This window comes from Sceloporus undulatus, chromosome 7 (genome assembly GCF_019175285.1).
Source record: "Sceloporus undulatus isolate JIND9_A2432 ecotype Alabama chromosome 7, SceUnd_v1.1, whole genome shotgun sequence".
NCBI classification, from domain to species: domain Eukaryota; kingdom Metazoa; phylum Chordata; class Lepidosauria; order Squamata; family Phrynosomatidae; genus Sceloporus; species Sceloporus undulatus.
In genome coordinates, this window is record NC_056528.1 from 23,113,337 (window position 1) to 23,130,165 (window position 16,829).

General features: G+C 53.8%; 1 protein-coding gene across 1 annotated transcript; it reads left to right on the forward strand.

The window, feature by feature from the left end:
- The first annotated feature begins 185 nt into the window (after positions 1–185).
- Positions 186–16,781, forward strand: TMPRSS9 (transmembrane serine protease 9). The gene is made up of 19 exons (XM_042480111.1): positions 186–284; positions 706–820; positions 2,522–2,689; positions 7,209–7,336; positions 7,650–7,717; positions 7,833–8,035; positions 8,871–8,984; positions 9,444–9,615; positions 9,916–10,190; positions 11,078–11,214; positions 11,296–11,575; positions 11,699–11,870; positions 12,075–12,346; positions 12,595–12,731; positions 13,299–13,638; positions 15,294–15,465; positions 15,569–15,834; positions 16,134–16,270; positions 16,486–16,781. The coding sequence occupies exons 2-19, from the start codon at positions 778–780 to the stop codon at positions 16,645–16,647; spliced, it is 3,246 nt and encodes a 1,081-aa protein (XP_042336045.1). The 5' UTR covers positions 186–284; positions 706–777; the 3' UTR covers positions 16,648–16,781.
- Positions 16,782–16,829: the final 48 nt, after the last annotated feature.

Sequence of the window (16,829 nt, forward strand, 5' to 3'; positions counted from 1 at the left end):
ACGATGGGCGGCACAGAAGGCGGCTCTGTCCTGGGTTTGGCAGTCTTGGCAGCCACTCAGGCCTCCTCCCTCCACCCTTTTGGGTTTGTTTTTCTTAGCCTGAAACTCGCCCCAAGTCCCCCTGGCAGGGTGGGACAGAAACAGAAGGAGACGAGGCTTCTTGCAAGGGGGCCAAAGGGGGACCTCGGGAAGGAGGGAGGGGGCCCGACTCAAAAATCTCTTTCTCTTGCTGTCTCGGGCTGCAAGACCTCTCCTGCCAAATATCTAGAGGGCAAAGCAGGCAGGTGGGGGTCTCCAGCCAGACCTGGGGGGGATCCTTTCAGACCCTTCCGGCCGTCTTGCCCCCTGGAGTCTCTGCCATTTGGCACTTCTTCCTTGCTGCTTCTCTTTCGGTGCCCATTGCCACCTCCATTGCTATTCTTGCTCTTGCCCACATTCTCCTTCATCTACTGGAGACCTTTTGTGTGGGCGGGCAGGCCTATGGGTTGCTTTGTGTTGCCTCTCACTGGCCAGCCTCTGGCCACTCTCCATTGGCCCAAACAAGGGGTGCCAGAACATCCATCTGCTAAAGGACAGGTGCCACTAAACCACAGCTCCCACAATCCCCAGGAGTTAGCGACAGCAGCTGGGTCTGATATGAGGGGGTCCCCAGAAAGTAGAATGGCTCCCCTCAGTCACCTCTCTCACCTTTCTCCCTTCTTCCAGGACCCCTTAAACCCGAAGGGCTGTGGAGGAGGGCTGGCAGCACTTTGGACCCCATAGCTGAGGTGCCAATTCATGGAGGAGAGCCCCACAGAGGCTGGCGCAGAAGGAGGGTCAGGTGAGCATGCAAGGCGATGTAGGTCCATAACTCTGGTGCAGGGAGCTGATGCAGTGCCCTGGTTTGAGTGTTGGCCTAGGCCCCCAAGTGACTCTGGGGAAGACCCACTCTCAGCCTTGTAGGAAGGCAGCGGCAGACATTCTCAGAAGTAGTGTAGAGTATTGGTTTGAGAATTAGACTGGAACTGTGGCACACTAGGGTTCGAATCCCTGCTCAGTGCTAGAAACCCACTGGTTGGACCTCAGGCAATCCCTGGTCTGAAGGCCCTGGGAGCAAACTTCCTTGGCATCAGTTTCTTGCTAGAAGAGGAGGAGCACACTGAGCAAGAGTGTAGACCCAAAAGCCCATCACCATAATGGTGTGGGCATCTGTCCCCGCTTGGCCAGGACAAGCCCTGCTGGCCTGACACAACTGGGATGCCTGCCTGGCTCTGCCCTCCCCTCCCAGCAGAGCTGGATCCTGGCCAGGCGGCTCCTGCCCTCCTCCTCCTCTTTTCACCTTCCCATCCCAACAAAAGGCTCCCTTGCTGCCGAAACTGAGCTCAGAGGCCACAGCAGAGAGGAGCCTGAGGGGGATGCAGCAGCCGTTCCTGCCAAGTGGCAATGGGACAAGCAGGCAAGTCTTCTGGATACAAGGGGGTGCGGGTCCAGCCGCTGAGCCCTCTGTGGCCCCTGGAAGCTCAACACCCCAAAGGACTCGGAGGCCCTTGGGGGCTCTAGGGAAGGAACGTGGGGCTCCCATGAGAACAGCTGCAAGACACAGCAGAGGCCAGAGATGGCAGGTTGTGGAAGGTGGGAAGGAGGACAGGTGCCTGATTGAGATGCAACCAGGTCAGTGTCTGCGCCAGTGCCACCCAGGAAGGCAGGGGCATAAAGTGATCTCTCTCAGCCTTGGCATTGTCATCAAGGCCTCTCCCCGGACAGTGGCTGAGAGTGGGCATGACCGACCACCACCACCATGTAGAGCCCCTGTCTCCCATGGGCTTTATGGGGACACCGCAAGAGCTAGCTGTTCTAGGTTCCCTGGCCACTTTCCTAGGAACCTTGCTTTTTCTTGCCCTCAAAGGCCTTTTCTTTGGGGCAGCAGAAGGCAGCATTGCCCTGGCCTTGGTGGGGAGGGAACGGGGAAACTTGCCCCACAGCCTCTTTGTCCCTCAGCAGGAGATCCTGTTTCCAAGATGGATCGTGGATAGCGCCGCCACTGCCGGACGCTTTGGGCTCCTCTGGGACTGGATGAGAATGTCAGTTGGCACCAGGCAGAATGTCATTCTGGGCTCTTCATTCAGAGTTAAATGGGGCAGCGCTGCATCTCCATTAACTCCCCTGCTTGGCATTGGTACCGGCTTCCTTCTGCTGCCTCCCTCTTAGGACTGAGTTTGATTGCTGCCCTTCTGGCCACAGACACTAGCCTACCTGTGGGGACTCTTCCCTGTCTTTTCTTCCCACTCGTTTTGATTTTCTGGCCCCTCACCTGGTGAAGAGTTCTGGAAAAGGGAAAACATTTTACCACCTGGGGATATTTTGGTTGACATACTGTATAACCCTCTATGTGTTTTAACTTTGCAAGGAGGGGTCAATTGGTGAAACACTGACACATACAAGATTCCCCTCTTTGTCCTTTTGGAGGGGAATCCCACCCACTTACCTGCCACCCCACCTTTCAATCTGCCTGAGGTTCAGTCTTTCTTTTGCTTTTCTTTAGGCCTGGAAGGGAGAATTATGGAGCCATCAGCAGAAGCAGTCAAACTGAGGCTGGAGGGGGAGAAGGTGGTGCCCAAAGAGGGATGCCGCGGTGGTGCCTGTGCCTGGGTGGCAGCAGTGACAGTCCTGGTGAGCGCTGCCATGGCAGGATGTGGCGGAATCCTCATGGGTGAGTTCATTGGCTGGGAAGGGAACCTGGCTCGCTCCTCCTTCCTTCCCTTCCTTCCCAGGAACACCTCGCAGCCCCATAAATAGAAGAAGGCAACGCTGGACTAGAATCCTAGAATCGTAGAGTTGGCAGAGAACGCAAGGGTCATCCAGTCCAACCCCTACCATGCAGGAAATCTAAATCAAAGCATCCCCGACAGATGGCCATCCAGCCTCTGTTTAAAGACCTCTAAGGAAGGAGACTCCACTACTCTCCGAGGAAGGAATTTATTCCACTGTCGGACAGCCCTTACTGTCAGGAAGTTCCTCCTAATGTTGAGGTGGAATCTCTTTTCCTGTAGCTTGCATCCATTGTTCCATGTCCTAGCCTCTGGAGCAGCAGAAAACAAGATTTATCTCTCCTCAACATGACATCCCTTCAAATATTTAAACAGGGCTATTATATCACCCCTTAACCTTCTCTTCTCCAGGCTAAACATCCCCAGCTCCCTAAGTCGTTCCTCATAGGGCATGGTTTCCAGGGCCTTCACCATTTTAGTCGCCCTCCTGTGGACACACTGCAGTTTCTCAACATCCTTTTTGAATTGTGGTGCCCAGAACTGGACACAATATTCCAGGTGGGGACTGACTAGAGCAGAATATAGTGGCACTGTTACTTCCCTTGATCTAGGCACTATAGTTCTATTGATGCAGCCTAAAATCGCATTGGCCTTTTTAGCTACTGCATTGCACTGTTGACTCATGTTCAACTTTTGGTCTACTTGGACTCCCAGATCCCTTTCACACGTCTCATTCAGCCAGGTGTCCCCCATCCTATATCTGTGCATTTCATTTTTTCACCCTAAATGCAGTACCTTACATTTCTCCGCGTTGAAATTCATTTTGTTAGCTTTGGCCCAGCTTTCTAGTCTATTCAGATCATTTGAATTTTGATCCTGTCCTCTGGAGTATTAGTTACTCCTCCTAATTTGATGTTATCTGCAAATTTGATGAGTATGCCCCCAATTCTGTCATCAAAGTCATTGATAAAGATGTTGAATAGCCCTGGGCCCAAGACAAAGCCCCACTGAACACTCCACTGGTCACCTCTCTCCAGGATGAAAAGGTGCCATTGTTGAGCACCCTTTGGGTTCAGCCAGTCAACCAATTACAAATCCATGTAACAGTTGCCTTGTCCAGCCCACATTTTACAAGCTTGTTTGCAAGAATGTCATGGGGAACCCTGTCAAAAGCCTTACAATCAAAATATATCGATATCCACAGCATTCCCTTTCCCCTTCATCAAACAAGATGGTAATTTTTCAAAGAAAGAGATATAAGTTTGTCTGGCAATGAAATTATTTCTTCTGAAACCCGTGTTGGCTTTTTGTGATTCTGGCAATTTGCCTCTAGATGTTTACAGAACTCTCTGTTTAATGATCTGCTCTAGAACTTTTCCTGGTATCTGATGTCAGAACAACTGGACATAATGGTTGGAGCCTCTTTTCGCGCCCCCCCTTTTTGAAGAGGGGACACGTTTGCCCTCCTCCTGTCTTCTGGGACTTCTCTGTTCTCCGGGAGTTCTCAAAGATTATTGCCAATGGCTCCAATATTACATTTGCCAGTTCTTTTAATACCCTTGGATGTAGTTCATCTGGTCCTGGAGACTTATATTCGTTTAGGTTAACAAGGTATTCCTGTACTATCTTTTTACTTATTCTGTGCTGAAATTCCCCTGTTCTTTACTCCGCTCCATTATCCTCATGTTGAGCACCCTTTTCCATTTCTGAGAAGACTGAGGCAAAGAAGGTGTTGCCTTTACTCTGTCTTCTGTTAGCATTTTGCCATCTTCTCCATGGAGTGACCCTACCATTTCCTTCTTCTTCCTTTTGCTGCAGACATATCCAAAAAAAAAGCCCTTTTTGTTGTTCTTAACCTCTCTAGCAAGCCTGAGTTCATGCTGTGCTTTAGCTTTTCTGACTTTACCCCCACACACGCTCGATATTTGTTTGAATTCCTCTTTGGTGATTTCCCCATTTTTCCATTTCTTATACATGTTCTGTTTAAAACTTAGTTCAGTTGAAAGTTTCTTATCCATCCTGGTTTCTTGATACATCTCCCATTTTTCCTCCTCGTTGGAACTGTTTGAAATTGTGCCTTCAGTATCTCCCTTCTGAGAAACTCCTATCCATCTTGAACTCCCTTCTCTTTTAGTATTCCTGACCATGGGGTCACCCCCAGTATTTCTCTAAGTTTACTAAAATTAGCTTTCCTAAAGTCTAGAATGCATATCTGAATATGCCTGGCTTCTCCTCTCCATTGTATAACAAACTCCAGGAGAACATGGTCACTTCCACCTGATGATCCCACCACTTGCACCCTATTAACCAAGTCATCCTTGTTGTTTAGGATCAGATCTAAAATAGCTGATCCCCTTGTTGCCTCTTCCACCTTTTGGGCAATGAAATTGTCTTCGAGGCAAGTGAAAAATTTGCTAGACCTTGAGGATTTGGCTGAGTTTGACTTCCAGCAAATATCAGGATAGTTGAAGTCACCCATCACTACTACATCTCTCCTTTCGGAGTGTGTGGTCATCTGTTCTAGAAAGACATCATCCAATTCCTCCATCTGACTTGGGGGTTTGTAGTAGACGCCCACCGTAACATCCCTGTTGTTTCCCACCCCTTTAATTTTTATCCAGATGTTCTTCACCTGGCTTCCAAGATTGATGTCCTGGATCTCTTCACTGGTGTAAATGTCCCTGACATATAAGGCTATTCCTCCTCCTTTCCTGTTTGGCCTATTTCTCTTAAAGAGGTTATACCCCTCTATTTCTACATTCCAATCATGAGACTCATCCCACCAGGTTTCCGTGATGCCTGTTATATCATATTTGCTTTGTTGGGCTAGGTGTTCAAGTTCATCATCATCATCATCATCATTATTATTATTATTATTATTAACTTTATTTATAAAGCGCCGTAAATGTACACAGCGCTGTACAAAACCAAGTAAAATCAAGAATATAAAAGCCTACCTGTGGCGTACAATCTAAAAGTCAAAGCAACAGATTAAAAACATCATATGAAACAAGTTAAAACAGCAATATCCACTATTGAGTTAAGCATCTGAACAACCAGGACACAATCACAGACTCCCTGGAAACGCTCATCTTGCTTATTCCCCATGCTCTGTGCATTAGCGTAGAGACATCGAAGACCATGGGTCCCCCCTACTTGCTGCCTGAGCAAGTTTTTTTGCCTCCCACTTTTGGGTCCTTGCTCTGTTTGTCTTGTTCCCTCTATGACAGTTTGCCTATTTTCTGCAGCCCTTTTGCCTTCCAGAATACTGTCTCCCTCCCCCACATACCTCAGTTTAAAGCCCTCCTGATTAATTTTTGAGACTATTGGCAAAAACGTTTTTGCCAACTGGTGTGAGATGCAACCCATCTCTTGCCAGAAGTCCTTCCTCATGGAACCTCAGACCATGATCCAAAAATCCAAATCGTTCTTGCCAGCACCATCTGTGGAGCTAGTTATTCACCTCTGCTATTTTCCTCTCCCTTCCTGGACCATGTCCTTCGACTGGGAGAAGAGATGAGATGACAACCTGTGCATCCATCTCTTTCATCTTCCTGCCCAAAGCCTCATAATCCCTTATGATATTTTGAAGGCTGTGGCTTGCAGCATCATTGATTCCCACATGAACCAAAAGAAAGGGGTGATGGTCAGTAGGCTTGACAAGTCTTGTTAGCCTCTCTGTCACATCACAGATCTTTGCCCCAAGGAGACAGCACACCTCCTGAGACATCTTGTCGGGCCCACAAACCACTGGTTCAGTGCCTCTCAGCAAGGAGTCCTCCAGGACCACCACACACCTCCTTCGAGGCTTAGCAGCGGCTGTTCCCTTTGGTGGTACTCTCAAGATCCCCTGCTCTGTCCCTGAAATCTGTCCCTGCTGCTGTTCCTCATCAACCTTGATAACAGAGAGAGGTTCAAATAGATTCTGTAGCTGCAAACTCACAGAACGTTCCCTGGTTTTCCTATTTCTGTATGTGACCTTCCTCCAACTATTTACTTCTTTTGTATGTGAGGTGACCTCCTCCTCCCCAGCAACTTCCTCTGTGTGTTTCCCGTCCAGGACCGTCTGGTCCATTCTGGTCAGGAAAACCTCTTGCTCCCTATGATGCTGAAGTGTAGCTACCTGGGCCTCCAGCTGTTGTACTTTCTCTTCTAAGAGGGCTAACAACTTGCACTTGGTGCAGGTGAAGTTCCCCACAGCTGTTGGCAAGAAGACAAACATCCCACCAGTGTTGCAGGTGACTGCCGCAGGTCCTTCAGTATTTATACTGAGAAGTCTTAAGGAGGCACTGAACAAAACTGGGCTTCCCCTGCTAAACACCAGTGTAAAGAACCCTGTTCTACCCAGTGCCATACCAGAGGAGGGAGGCATGGCTGAACAGAAGACACCTGATCCAGGTCTGTCCCCAATGGGAAGTGCCACCACAACCAGAGTGCTCTCCTTCCTTCCTTTCTCCACAGCTTCCTTGGCCAAGCAGGAGTTCCTCTTTGAGCACCTGGCAGAGCTGCATGGAATCCCCTACCAGAGCAGCCTCCAGTGCCCCAGTTCGGACTTCCACCGCACATTGACCCCAGTCCTGGAGAGACTGGTGAGTCTAGCCTTTGCAGATGGAGGGGACCAGAAGGGGATACTCCCAGCCTCCTCCCATACTTTTGGAGGGAAGGTGGGATCCTGTGCATCTGGGGAGGGTCCAGTGTCTCACGGACATGGAGAGGCGGCCTCTGTGCACACTGAAAGCAAGATCAATGCAGCCACGGTCTCTCTCCCCATGTCCCACATGCACCCCATGCCAGAATGAAATAACCATGGTTATAATAGGGGGCCAGCGTGGCCCTCATCCTTCTTCTCTTGGGCTGGGGGCTGGCTTTCTCCCCACCCAGCACTCTGTTTTTGCCCCTCAGTTTAAAGGAAGCTTCCAGAACTCTTCCCTGGGTGGCAGCTGCTCCCGGTGCACCATCTTGCAGTATAGGTAGGTGGCCCAGCCGGGGCTCATCTCCTCCCTTCCTCTTCCCCTTCCCCTCACAAGAGCATAGTCTGAGGGGTCTGTCTGTGGCCCCATCGAGTCCTTCTCCTCTCATCTTCAGGAAGGGCAATGGCACCATCATCCTCGTCCGCTTCCGCCTTTGGTTCTCCACTGGTCCCCTCAGCCCCAGCCTGGAGGAGGAGGCACTGAGACAGGGGCTGGTGATGTCCCTGAGTGACAAGGGGATCACGCTGCCCACCTACGGGACCCTCTCTTCAGCCTCCCTTGCAGGTACCCAGGGACCCCACCTCGACCTTGGGGGCGGTAGGAAGTTGGGCAGGTTGTGTGGTTTCTTCATCCTCCCAAACACTCTGCAATGTAGGTTAGGCTACAAGCTAGCTGAAAATCCCATCATGTCTGAGGTGTAGTTCAACTGGGGCTGCCCCACTTCAGCCACTAGGCAACCTTTCCTCTCAGTGGTCCTCTGCAGGAAGTGCGAGGTTTGACTCCAGTCCACTTCTGGGCATTAAGAAAGTGAGGAGGCCAAAAGTCATGGAACAAAGTCAGCTTGGATGGGGGTGTCTGGGAAGGGGAGTTGATTATGAGGCAGCTTGCAGTTGTGTGAAGGGGAGCATTTGGAGCAAAAGGCTGGTGGAGGGCCTGGCTCTTTCTGTGTGTGCGTGTGAGAGAGAGAGCACACCTGCATGAGTGAATAGAACTTGTGGGTACTTTTAGGGCACTGGGCAGAGATGAAGTGGCATCATATTGCCAGCCTGCAGCAAGAAATAGTGGCTGTTACGTGCGTTGCGCGCACACACACACTTTTTTCTTCTTCTTCCCCCCTTCCCCCCCCCCAGGGTCAAGCACCAGTTTCCCTTCCTCCGGGATGACCCTGAAGTCAGGTAGGGCACTGGGTGACCCCTGCCTCCATCCCAGGCAGAGGTCCACCTGTGGCTCCTCAATGGTCCTGGAGGCGTTGCTCCAGGTGACCAACATGGGGGTGGGGGGGTTTCTTTCCTGCTCCAGACCACTCCCCACAATGGGGCTGAGACACCAAATGGCCAGTCCATCTTGAGAATTTCAGCTTCACTCATGAGAGGGAGGTGAGGAAAGAGCTTTGGGCTTCATCTTCCCACTGCCTCTACTCTTGCGCCTGTAGGAAGATGCCCTGGGAAGGCCTTTGTCTGCCGCAGCGGCCAGTGCGTCCTGACGGCAAATGCAGAATGCAATGACTGGAAGGACTGTGCCGATGGCTCCGATGAGGAAGCGTGTGGTGGGTTCCTTCCTCCTTTACAGGAAGGGGGTGTTGGCATTGTAGTGGGGGTCCTGGCACAGGTGGCACATCTCTCACACTGTGGTCTGTCCAAGCCAGAACTTGGACGATGCGCTTGGATTCTTTTCAAGCAAGGGGCAGCGATAGAAAAGTCACTGCCAGGGTGCCTCTGTCTCTGCCTGGGCAAATGGGGAGGAAGAGGAGGGAGTGGATTTGGATTTTTCCATTGCAGTCCAGAAAATACGGTTGAGAAAATGTAGTTCTTAGCCAGAAGCATGTTGCAGCGCATTCATCAAGGTTTGGCTTCAGAGTTCCAAAGTCTGCACAGTCTTAGTTTCTTCCCTTGGGAAGAAAGCGTGTGGCAATGACTGGCCATACGAAGGATCAGGGACCACCCCAGTCCTGTATGCACCCCCTTCAGCCGCAGACACTGGTCACAGCTGTCATGCTCTCTTTCAGACTGTGGGGGGCGTCCCGCCATGCAAGCCGCCCACCGGATCGTCGGGGGGTCCGAGGCCTTGCGGGGGGAGTTCCCCTGGCAGGTCAGCCTGAGGGAGAACGACGAACACTTCTGCGGGGCCACCATCCTGGCACCTACATGGCTGGTCTCTGCTGCTCACTGCTTCAATGAGTAAGAGCTGGGGCTGCTGGGTCTCGGCGCGGATCCCCCCTCACAAGGCCAGACCAGATGCCGTGTGTGACTAAAAACAGGAACAGGGCAGTCCTGGGAGTTCTAGTTCAGGGACGTAATCCCTTTCCTGCCAAACTATAGACGCAGCAGATGTCAGGCCTGCTTTCTCTGAGGCTGCGGTTTCTGGAAGGGGCCGGGAGTCACTGGATATAGGCTCCCCTCTGTGCGTCTCGGATGCATTGGAGGTCCACTGACCCTCATGTCTTTCTCCTCCTGTTCCCCCCCCCCCCGCCTGCACAGGTTTCAGGATCCTGGCACCTGGACGGCACACGGAGGCACCGTATGGCTGAGCGGCAGTGAAGGGGGCATGGTGAAGGCTGGGGTGGGCCGCATCTTGCGGCACCCCTCCTACAATACCGAGACGGCCGACTTTGATGTGGCCCTCCTGGAGCTCTTGGGGCCTCTGGCCTTCTCCAGATTCATCCAGCCAGTCTGCCTCCCGGCTGCCACCCACATCTTCCCCGCCGGCAAGAAGTGCTTCATCTCTGGCTGGGGCTACCTCAGGGAGGACTTCTGTAAGTCACACGCTCTCGCAGGCACCCCAAATGGGAACAGAAAGGAGGGGAAAGTGAGGGGACTCTGTGGTGCTGGGCCCAGCCTACCTCGCAGGGGTGGGGTGTATGCAGAGAGGAAAGCATTCCCAGGCCCTCTTCCTCCATGCAGTGATGCTGGTTTGCCTGTCAGGGGAAGAGTGGCCTGAGTGTTGGACTAGGAGACTGAGATACCAGGAGACAAATCCCTGCTCAGTTGTGGAGACCTACTGGCAATCATGGGCAAGTCACACTGTCTGACCCTCAGAGGAAGGCAGTGGTGACAAACCTCTGAAGAAATGTTGATAAGACATACTAGGAGAGGGGTTGGCATACATCAGAGTACACTTGAAGGCACAGAACAAGCACTGTACCAGTGGAAGTGCCCCCAAGATGGCAGGACCTTGTTCTGCCCATTTCACAGGCAGAGGATCCTAGCTGAAGGGTGGCTGACACACTCACACTGGCTGATGCTCTCCAGATGTTTGAGGTTGAGGGGCCCACAGCTCCCAACCATTGGCCATGTTGGTAGGGCAGGATGGTGGGAGCTGTTTCTTTGTCTCTCAAGGTACTAGTTCACACTGATAAAGTACTTGGTCCACACAACAAAACAAAACATCCAGAAATGCTGTTTGAGGCAGCTGGGCTGCAACTCCCTTCAGTCCTCTTGGCCAGCAGGGCTAATAATGATAAGGGATGCTGGGAGTTGATGTCCAAGAACACAATGGATGCCCACCTCTGACCTAAGCCAATGTCAGTTTGGTCAGGCGCACCTCTGCAGATCGCAGTCCACCCAGAGGACCTCTGCTCCACATTAGCTCTTTGTGGAGGGAAAGAGGAGAGCTCCATTGAGCCCTGTTTCCCTGGCACAGTGGTGAAGCCAGAGCACTTGCAGAAGGCGACGGTGGAGCTGCTGGACCAGACGCTGTGCGCCAGCCTCTACAGTAACGCCCTGACTGACCGGATGCTCTGCGCAGGCTACCTGGAGGGCAAGGTGGATTCCTGCCAGGTATGGGGGCTCCAGGGCAGAGGAGGTAATCTCCTTTCTCTTTCCCTAGTAATTCCCTTGTTTCTCCCTCTCCCTCTCCAGGGGGACTCTGGTGGCCCCCTTGTCTGCGAAGAGCCTTCTGGACGGTTCTTCCTGGCTGGCATCGTCAGCTGGGGGATTGGCTGCGCAGAGGCCAAGCGCCCAGGAGTTTACACGCGAGTCACTAAGGTCAGGGACTGGATCCTCGACACCATGGCTGCCTTCCAACCCTCTGCACCTGCCACATTCCACCCTCCTGCCACCTCCGCCCGGGACCCTCAGCCAGCCACCAACTCTGCCTCCACCAGCAGGCCGGCAGCCACGGCCCCCCAAGCCCCCCATGGTAAAGATGGGAGGCCGGGATGGACACCACATTGGGCCAGAGGGGTCTCCTTGGGGTCCCCAGATTGACTGGCCTTCTTGTGTGTTTGTGTGTGGGGGTTTGTCTTTCGCTGTGTCCCTACAGAGTGCGGCCGGCGGCCTGGCTTCTCTAAGCCCCCCAAGATCGTGGGTGGTCTGGATGCTCTGCGGGGGGAGATTCCCTGGCAGGCCAGCCTGAAGGAGGGGCTGCGGCACTTCTGTGGGGCCACCATCATTGCCCAGCGCTGGCTCCTCTCAGCTGCCCACTGCTTCAACCAGTGAGTCCCAGGGGCCCATCACCTGCCCTCCCCCTTTCACAGCCCAAGTCAGAGGGGCTGCCACTGGGCACAGCTGAGACTCCCATGGCCTTGCAAGTCTTTGGCCACAGAGTCAGCCACGGTTAGGTGACTGGCACTAGATTGGGCCTTGTTAGCTATGACAGCAGGAATCTCTCTCTCTCTGCCTCCTGCACGGTCTGGCAGCACCAAGGCAGAGTATGTAACGGCCTTTGTGGGCACCACCTTACTGTCGGCGGCAGAGAGTGGCTCTGTGAAGGTGAGCATCAAGCGGGTGGTGCTGCACCCCGCCTACAACCCGGCTCTGCTGGACTTCGATGTGGCCCTCCTGGAGCTGAACCGGCCCCTGCCCTTTGGGAAGCTGATCCAGCCCATCTGCCTCCCGCTGGCTGTCCACAAGTTCCCCGTTGGCAGGAAGTGCCTCATCTCTGGCTGGGGCAGCATCCGAGAAGGCAACGGTAGGGCCCCCTCCCAGCCCCCTGTAAGTGGGACCCGCCTTGCATAGGTGAGGAGCCACAGCCATTTCCTCCTCCTCTTTGAGATTAAGGTATGGCTTCAAAACAAATATAGTCCCTTCTGAGGAGACTCCACGTTCAGGGGCAGTCTACCACAGAATGCCAGGGGAAAAGAGTGGATCAGTTTTGTCCTGGCAGAGTTCAGCTGGGTGCTGCTGCTGAGGCTTGGCTGTTCTCTTGGCGCTTCACAGCCTCCAGGCCTGAGACTCTGCAACGGGCATCTGTCGGGATCATTGACCAGAAGACCTGCAACGTGCTCTACAACTTCTCCCTCACGGAGCAGATGATGTGTGCTGGATTCCTGGAGGGAAAGGTGGACTCCTGCCAGGTATGGAATGGGGCTCTCCCTCCCCAGTGGACCCTTTGTTGGCAAAGAGGGGCACAATGGAGAACAGCAATTCTCATCTCCCTCCACTCAAAAGCAGTTTGGCTTCCTAAAGCAAGCTGTCTACTTTTCTCTGGTACTCTAGAGGAAAGCAGACAATAAAGCACTACCCTCCATGGGCTTATTTGTAGTGCATTATAGTTTGCTCGGCAGCAGGGTGGTGCCTCTTGGGGAGTTCTTCTAGTGTTATAGTCCCAACTTTCCTCTGGACACAAGGAGAAAGAATGCAGCTGGGTGAGGCCAGGGGCCCCTAGTCTCACTCTATTCCAGAGCGCCCAAACAGGTGCCTGGGGAGGAGACCCTCCAGCAGTGGGGCAGGGGTAGACTGAGCAGCTCTCTCTGCCTTCCCAGTAACTTGCCCTGAGGGATACCCTGATCACCATCCCTGCATCTTGTGTCATGGAGTCCCACAGTGCAAGCATGTTCCATGGGAAGAGGCCCTTCTTTGGCAGTGGGCAATCCAGAGGATCCTGGGAAGGGGTCTTCTCCCTCTCTTCTTTTTCTCCCCAGGGTGACTCAGGGGGGCCCTTGGCCTGTGAGGAGACCCCAGGCGTGTTCTACCTGGCAGGGCTTGTCAGCTGGGGGGCTGGCTGCGCACAGGCCAAAAAGCCTGGCATTTACGCTCGGATCACCAGGTTCAAGGATTGGATTCTAGAGACCATCTGGCCCTCCTATCCCACCCTCCCAGCCCCCTCCACCCCCAGAAGCCGGCCCACCACCAGCACCACAGCTGTCTCTGCAACGATCCCCTCCAGCCTCCCATTGGCTGCCCAAAGGACCACCCGGCCACACCCTGGCACCAGTGCCAAGCCCAGCCCCGTTGGCACCCCGAAAGCCACCCCACTCCCAGGTGAGCAAAAGCTTCAAACTGTCAGCAGACACTGGGCGGGGGGGGGGGGGGGGGCGGAAGGTTGAACCGAGGCAGATGGGGAGTCTCTGGCCACTTGAGAGAAGGGTGGAACAGTGAGGCAGTCTCATCCAGTGTCTGGGCTCCACCTCCATCCCCCTTTGTCAAGAAATTGCTTTGTGTTCTGTTAAGAGGCTTCTGGGGATGGGATCGATTTCATGGGGTGCACCCTATCAGGGAGAACCTCCCCAAATGTGTCTTGCGGGTGCCATGTGACTCCATAGCTACCAGGAAAGGTGATTGGCAACTGGGACCACCTCCTTATGTCCCACCCCAGGCAAGGTTTCCAGTGGGTTTGGGAGAAAGCTGCTTGGAGAGGGGGAATCCAGGCCCCACAACTGCCCACTTGAATGAGTCCTCCCTTCCTGCAGCGGTGCCCTGCACCCCATCCACCTTCAGGTGCTCCAACCAAGTCTGCATCGGAAAGGCCAACCCAGAGTGCGATGGAGTTGTGGACTGCAGCAATGGCCGGGACGAGTCCAATTGCAGTAAGTGCCTCCCACCCTAGGACAGCACAACCCCACTGCAAGGCAGAGCCTGACCTGACAAAAGGAGCGAGGGGCCCTCGGCCAGCCCAGAAGGGAGCCTGGTGGCCACATGGCTGTTGGGATGTCAGGATCCCCACTGTCAGCACTCAGCACAACAGGACAGATTTCACAACTACTTATTTAAATTATCATTCCACCTTGCAAAGGGAAGAAACTATCAAAGGTCCGTTAAATTACCAAAGTATTCTAATCAGAACTCAGTACAGAACCTATCTACTAAAAAGAGAAGGTGGAAGCCAGGTTCAGCAGCAGGGTTATCACACTGAGGATGGAGGAAACTTGTTTTCTGCAGCTTCAGAGACTAGAAAATGGAACTGGATACAAGCTCCAGGAAAAGAGATTCCATCTTAACATTAGTAAGAGTTGTTCAACAGTAGAACACACTTCTTTGGAGAGTGGTGGAATCTCCTTCCTTGGAGGTCTTTTAACAGAGGCTGGATGGCCACCTGTCAGGGATGCTTTGATAGTGATTTCCTGCATGGCAGAATAGAGTTCGACTGGATGGCCCTTTTTGGGGTTTCTTCCAACTCAGTGCAAATAGCAACATCTTCTCCACCAGTGGCAGGGAGTTTCAGAGTCCTGGGGCAGCCACCCAAAAGGCTGTCTCTCTTGTCCTCCTGCCAAATGTACCCTGGTGAACAGTGGGACCAAGAGAAGGGCCTACCCTGGAATGTGGAAACCCAGCAGGCTCAAGGAGGTTGACTGGATTGATGTTGACCATGCCTGGCTGGCCAAGCCCTCCCTCTCTCAACACAAAGCTGATGTGGGCACAGCAGAAGCAGCAGCAGCCAGGGGCAACCCTAAAGATCTCCTTGTAGCTCTAGAATTGGTGCCAAGCAGCAGCACCAGCAGGCGCGTTGTCTGCAGGTTATCATCACAAAAGAAACAGGCCCTTTGCAGGCCTTGCAGTTTTGCCAGCGAGGGATCTGCCAGAGTTGTCCTCTGTGGGCTCCTCAGACTGCAGATCTGGGAGAAGACCCAGAAGGGCAGCTCCAGAGCCCTCACCCTGTAACTCTTTTATTTCTCCCCTCTTTGGCCCTGTCTTTGCAGATTGTGGCTGGACTCCACTCATGGCCTTTGGCAAGATCGTAGGGGGCAGTGGAGCGTCCCGTGGGGAGTGGCCCTGGCAGGCCAGCCTCTGGCTGCGGCAGAAGGAGCACAAGTGTGGGGCAGTCCTGGTGGCAGAGCGGTGGCTGCTCTCGGCCGCCCACTGCTTTGATGTGTGAGTCCAGGCCACCCTCTTTCCAGAGGGAAGGAGCATCTGGCTGGGTAGCTACCACAGGGCTACTCCTTGCAGCCACTGAATGTGCCACTCTCTCCCACAGGTACAGTGACCCCAAGCTGTGGGCAGCTGTCTTGGGGACGCCCTTCCTGAGCAGTCTGGATGGGAGGGTGGAGAAGGTGTCCCAGATCCATCGGCACCCCTTCTACAATGCCTACACGCTGGACTATGACCTGGCCCTGCTGGAGCTGTCTGCCCCCCTGCACTACTCCGGGGCCATCAAGCCCATCTGCCTCCCGGATAGCACCCACCACTTTGGGCAGGGCGCCCGCTGCTTCATCACCGGTTGGGGCTCCACCAAGGAAGGAGGTGAGGGGGCAGCCAGGTGGCTGGGGGGCTCCCGCTCTGAAATTATTCCCCACCCAAGGGAGTCGTCTTGGATCTTGCAGCCAAGTTAATGCCTTCCTTTTATTGATGAGCTGTCCCGGTCTCCCTTACAAGCTAAACTGGAAAAATGTTGAATATTCCCAAATCAGACTCACTTGGGCCCAGAGAAAACAGCCTAGGAGACTGGGGGTGGGGAGGCAGAAGCCAGTATTTTGGAAGCTGGCATTCTTGACCATTAATTCTTGCCTATGAAGCCTGACCCTTGTCCCCTTCCTGCCCAGGGCTGATGTCGAGACAGCTGCAGAAGGCAGCCGTCCAGGTCATTGGGGAGCAGGACTGCCGAAGGTTTTACCCCATCCAGATCAGCAGCCGGATGCTCTGCGCAGGATTCCCGCAGGGGACAGTCGACAGCTGCTCCGTGAGTCCCAGCCAAGGACCCCCACCCTAATTCTCCCTTCCCAGCCGCTGACCAGGAGCGAAGGCCTGAGGCACTTGTGTCCCCCCCCCAAACCTGGCAGAGCCTCCGCAGAACTGGAAGGCCTCTTCCATGTGACAGCCTCCCTCTTTTGGGAGCTTCTGGGACCCTCTTTGTGCAAGGAGTCTAATTCCCTCTCCCTTCCCTTCCTTTTGCAGGGGGATGCTGGAGGCCCGTTGGCCTGCAGGGAGCCCTCTGGACGCTGGTTCCTGGCTGGCATCACCAGCTGGGGCTACGGCTGCGCCCGGCCCTTCTTCCCGGGGGTCTACACCAAGGTGACCATGGTGCGGGGCTGGATTGGGCAGAACCTGAAGGCGTGAAGTTCTGAAGCAGGAGCCCTCTCAGGAACCAGCGGACGAGGACTCTCCCCGGCCACAATGGGCCCTCCCCACACGGCCAACGTCCAGCCAAAGGGTGCTCCTGGAGCCCCCTCCTCAAAATAAAGAGAGCCCCATGTCACTCACTTGGCTGCCTCTCCTGAAGCGCTTTCCTTCTATTTTTC

Coding starts and splice junctions, on each gene's coding strand:
- TMPRSS9 (XM_042480111.1), top strand. CDS start 778: ATGGAGGAGAGCCCCACAGAGGCTGGCGCAGAAGGAGGGTCAG. Junction 821..2,521: donor TGGCGCAGAAGGAGGGTCAG/GTGAGCATGCAA, acceptor GCTTTTCTTTAG/GCCTGGAAGGGAGAATTATG. Junction 16,271..16,485: donor GGACAGTCGACAGCTGCTCC/GTGAGTCCCAGC, acceptor TTCCTTTTGCAG/GGGGATGCTGGAGGCCCGTT.